Raw genomic sequence first — 14,162 nt, forward strand, 5'->3', positions numbered from 1 at the left:
CGCAGGATTTGGGGCATAACATTATGTTTGAAGACTGGGAAAGGTTATGGAACACCGGAATGAAATTTACGGCATGTAGTGCCTTGAAGGAAAACATTATGAAAATGATATACCGGTGGTACATGACCCCAGTCAAGCTTGCTAAGATATATCACCTGTCTGATAACAAATGCTGGAAATGTAAAGAGGCGGAAGGGACATTTTTTCACCTCTGGTGGACCTGCCCGAAAGTGAAGGCCTTTTGGGAAATGATTCATAATGAACTAAAAAAGGTACTTAGATTTACCTTACCTAAGAAACCAGAGGCCTTCCTCCTGGGCATGGTGGACCAGAGAGTGCTTAAGAAGGACAGAACCTTTTTTATGTATGCGACTACAGCAGCAAGGATCCTGATTGCAAAACATTGGAAGACACAAGATTTACCCACACTGGAGGAATGGCACACGCAGTTGATGGACTACATGGAACTGGCCGAAATGACTGGCAGAATCCGAGACTTGGGAGAAGAAACAATCAAGGAGGACTGGAATAAATTTAAAGACTATTTGGAAAAACATTATAAGTTGTATGAATGTTAAAAAACGCACCTTTTAGGAAATTCTAGCTTCAGTAAGGTTAAATTAAAGAAATGGAAATTAAGGTACAAGAAGTCAGAGATAGAATAATGAAACAACTTTATTGTGTTAAAATGAAAACGTACATGATTTGGGTCATAATACATTTGAAATTGGGTAACATGATAAAATGGAAGATACAATAAGTATTGAAACAAGTTAACAAATTGCAGAGGTTATGTATCACAGAGAATGCAGGGTTGGGAGGACGCGGGGAAGTCCAGTAGACTTTGAAAAAAGAATAAGAAAAATTTGTAACTTTCTTTTTCTACTTTTATTAATATGCTCTTTATTCTTTTTTCTGTATTTCATAAAACTAATAAAAAATATTATATATAAAAAAATAAACTGTCAAAGTCCTGGGAAAAAAAACAAAAACAAAAAAACAAAAAAACAAAAAAGAAATACTAATTTCGGGAGCCACATAAGCACGTAGAAATAATTGCCTATCAAGTGAGAAAGGTTTTGTGCACATACTTAATTTCACCAAAAAAAGTTTTTTTAAAAAATTACCAAGTATGCATCGCTGCCTTTGGAACATGACTGTCAGCTTATCCCTTATTATGGGGTTGGGGTAAGGGTACATAATGCTATATCTGGTAGTCCTGTCCACAGACTCAATCCTTTTGGATTGCTCTTTTTGATGAAGTTCAAAAGATAACACATCACTGCAACTGACACTCCTTAATCTCTTTTTGAATAACAACAGGGATACCACTAGCAAGATTTCTATTGGCCACCTTTTAATGACTGTGAGGTTAACAATAGCTGAACTTTGGAAAGACCTCAAGGGAACAACCATTGACTGCTGCAGGGAAGATTATTTTCTTGGTGCAACAATCAGATTAGGTTTCTCTTCTTCTACAGCCACTTCATTGGCTGCCAGTTAACTCAAATATTTTATAAACCTCTTGTCTTTACTTTTAAAGCTCTTCATGCTTAGCCTCTTTCATATCTCTCAGCCTTAGTGTCCCAATGTACATCTAGTCACTCTCTTTGTTCTTCTAATTCTGTGCTTCTTATTTATCCAAGCGTTTATTGTGTCTCCATCCTTTTTCTCTTGCTACTCCATATGCTTGGAATCATCTTCCAGAACATTTGTAGGCTGCCTCCTCACTTCATATGCTCAAATCTCTATTTAAAACATTGTTTTCCCCTGAGTTGTTTTGGTCCGGCTACCTAGTTTTATTCACTGGGTATAACAGGCTGTGTATTGTGCATCTTAGACTACTGATTTTTATTGTACTGTTCATATTTGTTGTTTCAGATTGTATACCCTTTGGTGAAGAATTTATTCTTTTAATTGTGCACACAGTCACATACATTAATGGTGCTATATAAATAAATGTTAATTATTAATACTGGTACCATAAAGCAAAGGTGAGGAACTCTTGATCCTCCAGATGTTGCTGAACAACAACTCCCATCATGCCCAGCATGTGTAGCCAAAGAATAAGGATGATGGGAGTTTTAGTTCAGCACCACCTGGAGGACCAAAGTTCCCCAAAACTGCCATAAAGTCTGATATTTGGCATATGTGGAAAAATTAACAAGTAAAACGAGAACAGCACAAGGCCTCATAAAAAGAATTCTGAGGCATCCCAAAGAATTCCTTTAACTTTCAATATTGGAAATGGAATTTGCACATTGGCATTAGCTTGAGATTGCTCCAAGCATCCAGCACTTCCATATATCAGCAAGAGTTCATATTCATATTAATCATTTTTGATATCCCCTTAATAATCCTTTTAATAATTTAAAGTCTACACAGTTGAAACCCAGATGGATCATCATGAGGGAAAAGGTCAGATATCATGGTTACAAGATTAGAGAAGACATGGCCATGGAAAAGATGAATACTGTAGTTCAGTCATCGTGGAGATACCATCTGAGACTACTGTCAGATTCACAAGTAATCATTCAATCAATTTATGCAATTAGTATGTTCAGGACCTTTCCTGCATATGCAGCCCTAAACTTACTGAACATTAAATGTCAAGAGATTGACACTGTGTCGACCAGTAAAACCGAAGCAGCTTTCATAAAGGTTGTAATCACCCAAATTTAATTATTACTTTATGGAACCCACGGATCTCTCTTTGGAAAGGAACAGTAAAAAAAAATAAAATCATTTTCAGGCCAGGAAAGATTTACATTAAAAAAGCACAAATTAAGGCTTTAGGCAGATTTAAAACCTGAAGTGGAGAATGCCAGTGTATATTCAATATCCTGCGAACTTTGGGGGAAATTTAGTTTTTGTTCTAACAGAGTGCAAGACTAATTCTTTCTCATTATGCTTTCCACATATTTTGCCAGCTTTAAAAATTAGTTCATTCTGAGGCTCCTAAATAATATTAGAGGTGTGTGTGTGTGTGTGTGTGTGTGTGTATGGATATCTTAGGCTAGTAAGGATGATGGGTTAATATTTGCATCCTGATGTTAAGACACCTGCTCAAATCTTTTGCTGCTTTGCCTCTCAAGCGTTGCACATGTGCGTACCAAATCTTCCAAGAAAGCCAAATATCATACAATAGAGTTAAATGTTTGTGTTCCTTCCTGTTCTTGGGTTTTTCTATTTTTCCATGCTTCTATTTTATTTATTGAATCTGTCAGTCGCTTTATCTTGCCCAGGGAAACCCAAAACAACTTGCAACCATACAAATAGACAACAAGCCCCCACACAGATACATTTCAAAGGGAATTTCAAAGGTGGAATTGACGTCTGGGGGGGGGGATTTCTGAAAGACAGTGCTTTGTCCTGGATTTTAGGCAAGTCAATTGAAAAATTGCATCAACTCAGGCAGGGAAACTGCTGGGCAGCAAGGCAAGTGGTAAACCAGTAGAATCTCTAATTTATCCCGACTGCCCTACACCAGAAACACACACACTAGATCCCCACTCAACTAGACAGAGAAGTGGAGAGAGAGAGGTTGCATTTCTATAGACGACAGCAACCCACCTCCTTGACCCTCAAGTTTTTGTACCATTTTCAAATGCAGCCCACATATCTAATATTCATTCTTTTATGTTTCACATGAACAGTGGTACCTCAGGTTACATACGCTTCGGGTTACATACGCTTCAGGTTACAGACTCTGCTAACCCAGAAATAGTGCTTCAGGTTAAGAACTTTGCTTCAGGATGAGAACAGAAATCGGGTTCCGGCGGCGTGGCAGCAGCAGGAGGCCCCATAAGCTAAAGTGGTGCTTCAGGTTAAGAACAGTTTCAGGTTAAGAACGGACCTCCGGAACGAATTAAGTACGTAACCAGAGGTACCACTGTATTACACTTTATTACATACTATGCCACATTAGGAGGGATTTCTCATCAGGTGGAAAGACAAAGCAGTAAATGTAATTTATAATAATTAATATATTATGTTTCTGACACAAAAGCAAATGCTTTGCTGTTGTTTCCTGCAACTTGACCAACTTGGCACCATTCCACACAGCTATTATCGCTCAAGAAGTCCCTCGCCCTTCCATTGTTTCAAACAAGTATGTGTTTCCTTTAACCAACAGGTTCTAGCCGGACTCGAGAAAAAGAAGCTTGTACTATTAATTCTGAGAAAATATACCTTCTAAAAGCTCAGTTACAGATACTGAACCCTTGTGGGAATTGAGCAGGGGGAGATACAAGAAAACATACCTCATTGGTTCTAAAAAGCATCCTGCCAAGTGACAGGAAAAGCAGTATTACACACTCAGGCATAATTAGTTCCTCACTAGCCTTGGCTTCAGTTCATGCGGCTAAAATTCACATTAGTATTTTATGTGTCGATTATTGTTACACTCTGAATTGGCAAATAATCCTTCTGCACGCATTTCAACACTGATAAAGGCAGGCCTTTGTTCACTTTGTGGAATTTTTGTATGGGGTTTAGACTCCCAACAATTCCAATGAAACTATTTACTCAGATAGTTCAACTATTTTGCCTTGCATTAAATATAGGCAACCCCCTATATACATGGGGGTTATATTCTGAGTCATCGGGCGCATTGGCAGAGCGTGCATAAGCCTGCTTGTCCCCGTTCCATCCTCTTCTGGTGCTGAACCAGTCACGCGCATGCGTGGTCATACATGAATCGGACATGTGAGAAATGGGAGTTGCCTACAATGGCACTGCTACACCCATTGTCAGAATCAGCTAGGAGGCCCTCAACTGGGAGCCTTGTGGTCAATTTCTTAGTTCCTCTTGTGTGGAAGAATCAACAAAAAACGGCCCCAAATCCCAGTATGTCTACATTCCCCTCCTTCCCACACCTAACACCTATAAGGTGTTATATTTTAAAACTGCCTTTGTTTTAATGCTCTACTGACCTATATTTTAATACCGATGGTTTTTTTTTTTTTAAAGTAACTCTTTTAATTTTCAGCCACCCTGAGAATCTTTCAGTTGAAGGCCAAAATACAATTATATTACAGTTTTAATCTATTGCCATTAAAATTATGCACAAGAGATTAGAACCATGATGTGAGCATTACAGTTCCTTGAGACCACAGTCGGTCACAAACATATCACTTTTCAATACAGTAAAGAAAAGCTTGTCGAAAGACTCACCGCAGAAGTGAGACGGGCAAGAATTTCAGCATTGGTCTCAGTTGTGTCTTCTATTTTTCTATTGCTCCTGTTAAAACAAAAATATTTTTTAAAAAATAAAAAAAGGAAAGGTTTGTAAAGGACTGCTCTGATTTGCCTGGTGCCCTCCAGATAATGTGAACTGCAACATCCATCATCCCTGGCCATTAGGAATGTTGGTTGAGGTTGATAGAAGCCTTTAACATATTGGGAACACCACCTTGGAAAAGCTGAATTAGACCTTAAGTTAAAGGATGTGCTTAAAAACAAACAGGGAAGTGAGGTGTGTGGACTAAAATAAGACATGTCCCATCAATTTGTCTTCCTCTAAATGCTTTTATTTATTCAAACTTGCCCAAGTTAAGAAGAAATGCCACTGTAGAAGCCAAAGGGTAAAATAATTCACAGTGACATATACAGAGGCTGAACTGCAGCCCTGCTTCAGGAATGGCACCCAAAGGAATTAAACTCTTACATTTTAAGGTCAATCAAAGGGTGGCAAGACACCACCCAGTTATCTGTAATCAAATGAGGGGCAGAAGGAGGTCTGAGCTGAAGCAGGACTTGTCTTCATCATGGCAGCTTCTCATGAACTACAGAGAAAACCTAACTAGAGTAACTGGGACCCAGCCTAAACCCAGCTTGCCCTTGGCACCCTCTCTTTCTGTTGCGAATTTGGCTAGTTGATTCAAATCAGTTCATGAAATTCACATCCTTTCTTTTGATGCCTCTTGACTTCCAGGTCTACACTGGAGGAGGCCTCTGGCTTATGTATCTCATAAGTGTAAGGTAAAGGTAAAGGGACCCCTGACCATTAGGTCCAGTCGTGACCGACGCTAGGGTTGCGGCACTCATCTCGCTTTATTGGCCAAGGGAGCTGGTGTACAGCTTCTGGGTCAAGTGGCTGGCATGACTAAGCCGCTTCTGGCAAACCAGAGCAGCGCACGGAAACGCTGTTTATCTTCCCGCCGGAGCAGTACCTATTTATCTACTTGCACTTTGATGTGCTTTCGAACTGCTGCTAGGTTAGCAGGAGCAGGGACTGAGCAACGGGAGCTCATCCCGTCGCGGGGATTCAAACTGCCGACCTTCTGAGCAGCAAGTCCTAGGCTCTGTGGTTTAACCCACAGTGCCACCCACGTCCCTTATCTCATAAGTGCACAGGAACACTTACAGCAAGGAGACCCATCAGTCCTATGCCTCCTTTATGCAGAGACAGCACCCTTGCCTGTCCACTTCCTTTCTACCTGACCTTAGACCCTCTATGACAAACTCACCCCCCCCCCCCGGATTGCTTGAAAATTGCTGAAGGTCCTGGTGGACCACTAAATGATTTTGCCGCCTGCTGTAGCAATTGCCATGCTATATTATCTTTAATTGTATTTTTATTGCTTCTTTAATTTCTTAATAGATAGAATTCAAATTGTAATACAATAAATATACAATATGAGAAATAAAAAGCAATAAAAATACATTTAAAAACAGATATGAATATTTAATGTGGACTTCTTCGTGGACCACCTGAATGAAGCTTGTGAACCACTGAGCTTCATGTACCACAGTTTGGGAACCACAGAGATACAAGTTACTATAGTAACTCAAACTTACTTAAAATCATTCAATAAAATATGGCTAGCCTGCTGCAAGACTTCTTTCCCATAAGAGTTCTTCCTATAAATAATACAGGACCAGCTATAGGCTGATTTAGGTAACACAAACCAAGCAGCCACACAGTTTATACAATGTAAGTAGGAAGATTATGGTAGAAGTTTTCACAGGCAACAGCCTCTGTGATAATATGCATAAAGTAGAAGGGAAGACTGGTAGATTATTTAACAGATATAACCCAGTCATCTGCAGAACTTTCAGTAAGAATTGCATGGAGAATATACTTACAGATTACAGGTATTAATCCTTGGAGGAATAACAGGCACTAGCTGCAATAAGAGTTTCACACCATTTTTCCATCCATCATCTCTTTCATATTCACAGAAAAGATATGTACACTCATCAGCTGAGAACTGGTAGAAAACGTACTTGTCTTGAAAATAAATATGTTTATCCACTGTGTAAAAAGAGGGGGGATAATTCTATTACTCTTAGAAAGTGTTTTCTATCAGCTTGCCACAAAAACAAAAACTTGGAGTAACTGCTAAGCAAGCATTGGAAAATAATCCAGTAATTTAGCTTCAGTTGACAACGAAGGGCTAGTTCACACGTACAGACCAACCATATAAGATACGTTTTGAATACAGATCATGTGGAAAACACACTGTGAACTGGGCTATACACTGGGCTATATACAGATACCATTTCAACATTTTAAGCAACATAAAAAACCCAACATGAAGTCAGGTGAAGCAGCTTCTCCTGCAATATCAAGCATGCTAACAAAAGCAATTACCCCAAACAGGGATTGCTTTAGCATGGCTGGAAGTGTGTGAGGAGGTGCTTTACACAGGCAGCTTGAAGTTGGAATAATCTTCACGAATTGAATTTTTAAGCAGCTACCATGCTGCAAAGGCCATGTACAAATCAAGTTATAGTCAGTGGCAATGACACAGAATCCCTTCAAAGTAAGAGAAGGGTAAATAAAAACTGATGCAGAAGCGACATGAAGCTTGAAAGAATGGAGCAGACACAATCCCAGCCATGGAAGAGAAAAATTACATTACACAGGGAATTTTGAAATTCCCAAAGACATGAGACAAGGCTTAATGGAGCCCCAACATGTAAAGAACCACAGCAGTCTAGATGAGAGGTGACTAGGTGGTTCAGCAATAAATGGAGAAAGGGAGCCATCTCTTGTTAAGGAGACAGAAGACTTGGCAGTGGCCTGAACGTGGATAAATGATTGTGAGCCTGGATACAGCGACAGAAGAAAAGCTGCAAAGGTAAAGAGTACTCCTTATTCAAAGCCATCCTTCAAGAATTCATTTATTTATAAAATATAGGGTCATCAGTGTGCATACACTTTATGGAGTACAAGATGTAAACTCCATGTTATGGCAGAGCTTGCTATCTAAAACGTAATACAGGGGAAACAGGGACAGAATTTGCAATTCTTCAGTCAAAGGTTCCTTTCAATATACTAAAAAGGCTCCACCATAATCATATGGTGAACTACTGTATTGTTTACTCAGCTGCACAGTATTTAGCAACAGGATAAGGAAAGTATCAAGGTAAAAGGAGGGAGGGAGTAGGGGAGAGAAAAGAATGTACATTCTGAAAGTTGACAAGTATGTCCCTGGGCAAAAATATCTAGTAAATATCTCATCATAATTATTCAGGATATGAAAGATCGCATGTGAAATATATACCAAAGCAGCACAGAGGGAGCCCAACAGAACAACAGATATCTGTCTTTTTCTCTCCCCCTTTGTAAACATAATAAATCTAATGCCCAGGGAAAGATGAGGACAGGAAGGGAAATTGAATACCTTCGTAAAACAGGTTAGACTTGCTTTCATAAAACTGACCTGATAACACAATTCTCATATTCAGTAGGAGCTGCCAGATACCAGCTGCTGTAGATCTGCTCTTTATGAAAGGACAGCGCTTTAAAAGCCAGTCTACGAGTTCAGATCCAATGCAACTTCTCCTAAACAAGCAAAAAGAATTATGGATTTATGTAGTGATATTTGTAAGATTGAGCGGTTCGATTTCCTCCCTTTTCTTTATGCTTTTCTTTATGCTTGGCTAGTTGATTACTTTGATGATAATTCCCCGATTGCTTTATTTGTTCGTGTGTTATTGAGCGTATATTTTGGGGAAATTTCATGTTGTCCACTTGTTTTTACTCTTATGTTTGCTGTAAACAAATGTATAGGTTCCTGCAGCCAATTGGAAGTCGCGGAAGCTGCAGACGTTCGGGTTCCAAAGAACACTCACAAACCAGAACACTCACTTCCGGGTTTGTGGCGTTCAGGAGCCAAAACATTCAACTCACAAGGCATTCGGGATTCAAGGTACGACTGTATGTCACCAAAAAGCAGCAACTGTCTGCAAGTGCCCCATCTGTCAAGGAATGGGGGACCTCATGCCTTTCAGATAATTTTACACTACAACTTCCATCATTCCTGACAACTGACCATCATGTTTGGGGCTGATGGGAATTGGAGCCCAACAGCATCTGGAGGGCTACAAGTTCTCCAATCCTGAAGTACAAAATTGAACCACATCGTTCAACAACTTGCATTTCATCCTGCAAACAATTTCTCCTCCTCCAGAAGATTCTTCCTTATTATCTCAAGATGCAACATCCCCCTCAGGCTAAACTTCTATTAGCTTCCCTACAAGCTAATCTACACATATAATGTAACTTCCCTAGAAGTCACTTATTTCATCTTCTCCCAACCTTAAAGTCTGGCTATACCATTAACATGGGATATTATGTTGACAACAGAGAGGCAACACATTTCAACATCAGGCATATGTATGAGATCTTTGCACAGTCAACAAACCAACTCCTACATTTAAAATGTGAGCAAACTTCATCCTTTCAGGAAAGAATTGGCAGACAGCGTCACCATTTTTCAGTTTGGCAGAATAATAAATCTGCATGCATTTTTTAAAGATGGCAATTTACAAAAAGAATTGCATTTTTTAAAGATCCTTTCAATTATTTGTTATAAAAACAAGAAAACCAGTTTTGCTATATGTTTGGTTAGCTAATCAATTTGTTCTCAAGTAGTCTGGAAGTTTCTCTACAAAGAACATATACCAGATGCTATAAATAAAAGATTATTTTTTTATTGATTGCATTTCAATCAAAAGGTAAGAAACATCGCTCAAGTCAGAAGCACCGCTACACTGCCTCCCTGAGGGCAGATTCTTATGACAGGGTCATGAAAACAATCTCCATCCTTTGTAGATTCCCTCGCCAGTTACCAGAGAAGAGAAACTCAAACATGATGCACTTATTATTTGGCAACACATACATACATTATATTAGATCCAACAAAGTTTGTTAAACCAGAGCACAGGTTACTAACAAAATATTTTCAGGAATAGCACACAAAAGCAACACAACACAAAATGGGAATAAAATTAATAATCAAAACCGTCAGTTTTGATCACATCCAAGTGCATTGTCATTAGTAATAGGATCCTGGTATACAAAGAACATTCTAGGATAAGGAGGGACAGTTTGCTTCTCCTTGCCCCAGGAAGATATATGCCAGTGCAGGTAACGTATGGTAGCCAGTCCAGTGCTGCAAATGCAAGGGGGTGAGAAATAGTAAGGAGAAAACTGTTTTGTTAAACTAAGACAAACATGGCTACCTGCAAAGTCCCATCAGAGACATTCTGTCTTTCATCAGATCAGAAGCTTGTAGAATGAAAACATTTCTGAGAGCTCTCCCAGCGCATGAGGCACCCTCTCCATAAATCTAAAAGAAAAGACAAATTGGACAAACAATAAATTATGCAAGCATACAAGGTTATAGCATTAGCACTACATAAAAGTTACAGAACGCATCTGACAAGTACAAGCATGATTTCACCAAGCTTTTCGTATTTGGATAAGGGATTCCTTATCAGCGATATTAAAATCTATTTACATTAGAAAGCTGTAACCCACATTAGCTGTTACAAACTCGAAGATGAACAAATGTACCTAGCTTCAAGGCAGCATTAATGAAATACGTATCTCAAAAGAATGAAGGCATGAAAGAGTTGCTAAATGAGGTTTTTAAAAAATTACCTTGCCTGGAGGATTTTCCAGATAGGGATTTGAAATTCTCCTGGTTATAATCTGCAAGAAAAAATATAATACAATCACCATCATTATCTAACAAACATTCAAAGCATGACAAAGAATCTGTTAGGCTGCTGGTGCATTAGGGTGTACGTTTTGAAAGCATTAGAACAATTCATAGGAACGTTCAAAATATTGGTGCTGCTACTTTGTCTATGAAGTACTTAATTTCTTTTGCTGTTTTTAACACAACAACCTACCCTGTTCCCCTTCCCCCAGATAGTTCTCCTGTCAACCCTCAGCTCAGCTCACAGAACGCGATCTCCTTCTTTATTACAACATTTAATAATACACAAATTTCAGACTGAAAGCTCTCCAAGGATTACAAATATTTAAACTATACATAACAATAAAATACTTTAAAACACACACATACAATATCGGGGTTTTCCCATTCCCATTAGAACATACCAACCCATCACTTGGCTCAGGAAATTGATTCCCTATATATTCCGAGGCTTCTCTTTTAAATTCCACACTTTCTATTTGTTTCTTCAACTGTTAACTGTGTATTACACTGTTTGAACATCCTGGAGGGTAGGGAAAGGATAGAGAAGGTATGGCTGGACTACAGATCCCATTATGTTTGACCACTGGCCATGATGACTGTGGCTGGTAGGAGCAGGAACCCAACAAAACCAGTTTTGTTTTACAGAAGAGACCAAGAGGTCCAACTCTCTGCAATATTACTGTTACATTTTAATATAACTATATTAATAAAAAGGGCCAGATCTAGAACAGCAGATGAATTGTTCAGATCAGTCTTATTGTACATTGCCAACAAAGGTCCGTATAGTTAAAGCTATGGTTTTCCCAGTAGTGATGTATGGAAGTGAGAGGTGGACCATAAAGAAGGCGGATCGCCAGAGAATTGATGTTTTCGAATTATGGTGCTGGAGGAGACTCTTGAGAGTCCCATGGACTGCAAGAAGATCAAACCAATCCATTCTTAAGGAAATCAGCCCTGAGTGCTCACTGGAAGGACAGATTGTGAAGCTGAGGCTCCAGTACTTTGGCTACCTCATGAGAAGAGAAGACTCCCTGGAAAAGACCCTGATGCTGGGAAAGATGGAGGGCACAAGAAGAAGGGGACGACAGAGGACGAGATGGTTGGACAGTGTTTGTGAAGCTACCAGCATGAGTTTGACCAAAATGCGGGAGGCAGTAGAAGACAGGGGTGCCCGACGTGCTCTGGTCCATGGGGTCATGACGAGTCAGACACGACTAAACGACTAAATGACAACAACAACAGAAGAGTAAGTGGGTCATACAGCATAAGCTATAATTACAATTAAATTTGTATCTCTCTCTACAGGGGGAAACTTGCAGGTAATGGTAAGTGTGTGAGCTGCATATTGAAATAATTGACTGGCTGGGTCCCACATTTGTGAAATATTACAACTCCCTCTGCCTTAGATGTATGCAAAGTAAAACAATATATTTTGTTTCAAAGGTTGCTACCAAAGTCTCAGGACTCTGCCTTCTATGAAATTCAAACAGCACAACAACAAAAAAGAGCAGCACAGAACAATGCTAGACCTCCTTCGCTCTCCCTGTGATTAAATATGCATATAATAAAAAGTGCCAGAATGCTTTACAGCCCATTTACTCTTGCTAGCATGCATATCTTCAGCACCCCATTCCTCCATCAGTCTACGTGCTAATGTCTCTGTTTGTTTCCAAACTTTACTGTGTATTTGATCAACAGAAGAGGCACAAATTTCCTTTTTTCAGCACACCCTGGCTGATAAACAGAGAGAAGAGTTAAACCTAAACAATACACACCCCACTGCTCCCAAAGACTGAACTTGTTTGGGCCCATTAGGCCAGAGGCTGCAGCTCCCACAGGGAAGGGTCACAGAACATCTGCCTTGCATGCAGATTCAATCACTGGTGTATCCAGGCAGAAGCGGCATAGATAGCCGCTCGAGTGCCTGGGGCACCTCCTCACACCACCCCACAGGGGCCTCAGAAGAAGATGCCCCCAGCCTTAGAGGCCCAACGGGGACTGGCTGAAGGTGAATGTGAGACCACCATCTTGCTGCCAGCACAGCATGGCGGAAAGGCTCCCCTTCAGTGCTGGGCACTCAGCTCCCAGGCACTGCACACAGCAAGCGCAAGAAAGGCCAGAACACCCTGCCTGCCCGGCCTCCCACTTGTCTGTCCATTCCCAACAGCTGGGGCTAGTGGACTGGCTGGCTGGACTCCCTCACCCAATTGCTTACGTCAAGGTCACCTCAGCTCCTGGCAACCAGCACCCCCTGGCCAGCCCCAGAGGAACCATTCGCCTGGGGAGCTTGTAGTCAGAGCTGCTGCAACAAATAGTCACACAAGCCTTTGAGAGGCAGAGACTCAAAGGGCATCAGAGGAGAGAGGAAAAGAAAGGTGAACAGAGGCCAGTGTTGTCCACGGCACCCCATCATTCAAGGCACCCCAGAGTGCCATAGCGGACTGGTTGAAAACCACTGGCTTAAATTATCAAAATCACACACAGAGCCATTTCACGAAGTTTCCCATGTGGAACGGCACACAATTTTTCAAGTGGAAGCTATCCCACTGTATCAATGTATGAAGCAAGGCTGTGTTTCTTTCTTTTTGTTGCATTTTGCCCTACCTTGTTTTACAGCCTTAACTCCCTACTTCTGCCAGCCAAACTGCTGAACATCCTTAGAAAGGGCTGCACTTTGGGTAGAATCATGGCGTTCCCTACAAGAACTTCCCGTCCCTTTTGTTTCTTCTTCCTCAGCATTGTGTTATCTCATCCAGCAGCAGCCCACATAAATTGAGCAAATTGAAACTGAGTGAAAGCACTTGTGCAAGATATTGGATTTATAAATCCAACTGGCAAGCATTTGCACTTTGATCCACTTTCTTGGATTATAGCGTATCATTCTTTATATTCCCTGTGGGTAAGAGTATTTTCAGCTCTGCCAGAACGGCAGAACAAAAAAAAAAACAAACCCAAGTCCCAACATGCCATGGAACATACCTTTCGAGTACTCCATGCATGAAAAGCACATCTGATTTGAGAGCCTCGTCGCCTACTGCTCTCCACCTAGCCCACTTTTAAGCAGTTGGTGTTACTGGCTTCCTATCTGTTAAAATCAAGATGCTGCAAATCTATATATCAACGTCAGTTTTCAAAACATACATGCTTTTTAAAACACTAAGGAAAAAAAACCAAACCGAGAGAGCACTAAAAAACACATAC

At 40.3% G+C, this 14,162-nt stretch overlaps 1 protein-coding gene across 3 annotated transcripts in view; it reads right to left on the reverse strand.

Annotated features, from left to right (window-relative positions):
* Positions 1-14,162, reverse strand: part of RAPGEF5 (Rap guanine nucleotide exchange factor 5) — a 134,097-nt gene that overhangs the window by 107,297 nt on the left and 12,638 nt on the right. For all 3 annotated transcript variants that reach the window (XR_014556737.1, XM_083705266.1, XM_083705267.1), the window contains exons 2-6: positions 10,898-10,948; positions 10,477-10,583; positions 8,673-8,794; positions 7,090-7,258; positions 5,176-5,242 (exon numbers count right to left, since the gene is read on the reverse strand). Coding sequence is in view for 2 of the 3 variants with exons in the window: in XM_083705266.1 (XP_083561392.1) it covers positions 5,176-5,242; positions 7,090-7,258; positions 8,673-8,794; positions 10,477-10,583; positions 10,898-10,948 (516 nt within the window). In the remaining variant the exon portion in view is untranslated. The remainder of the gene's footprint in view (positions 1-5,175; positions 5,243-7,089; positions 7,259-8,672; positions 8,795-10,476; positions 10,584-10,897; positions 10,949-14,162) is intronic.

Source organism: Podarcis gaigeae (assembly GCF_964106915.1).
Source record: "Podarcis gaigeae genome assembly, chromosome: 12".
Taxonomy (NCBI): domain Eukaryota; kingdom Metazoa; phylum Chordata; class Lepidosauria; order Squamata; family Lacertidae; genus Podarcis; species Podarcis gaigeae.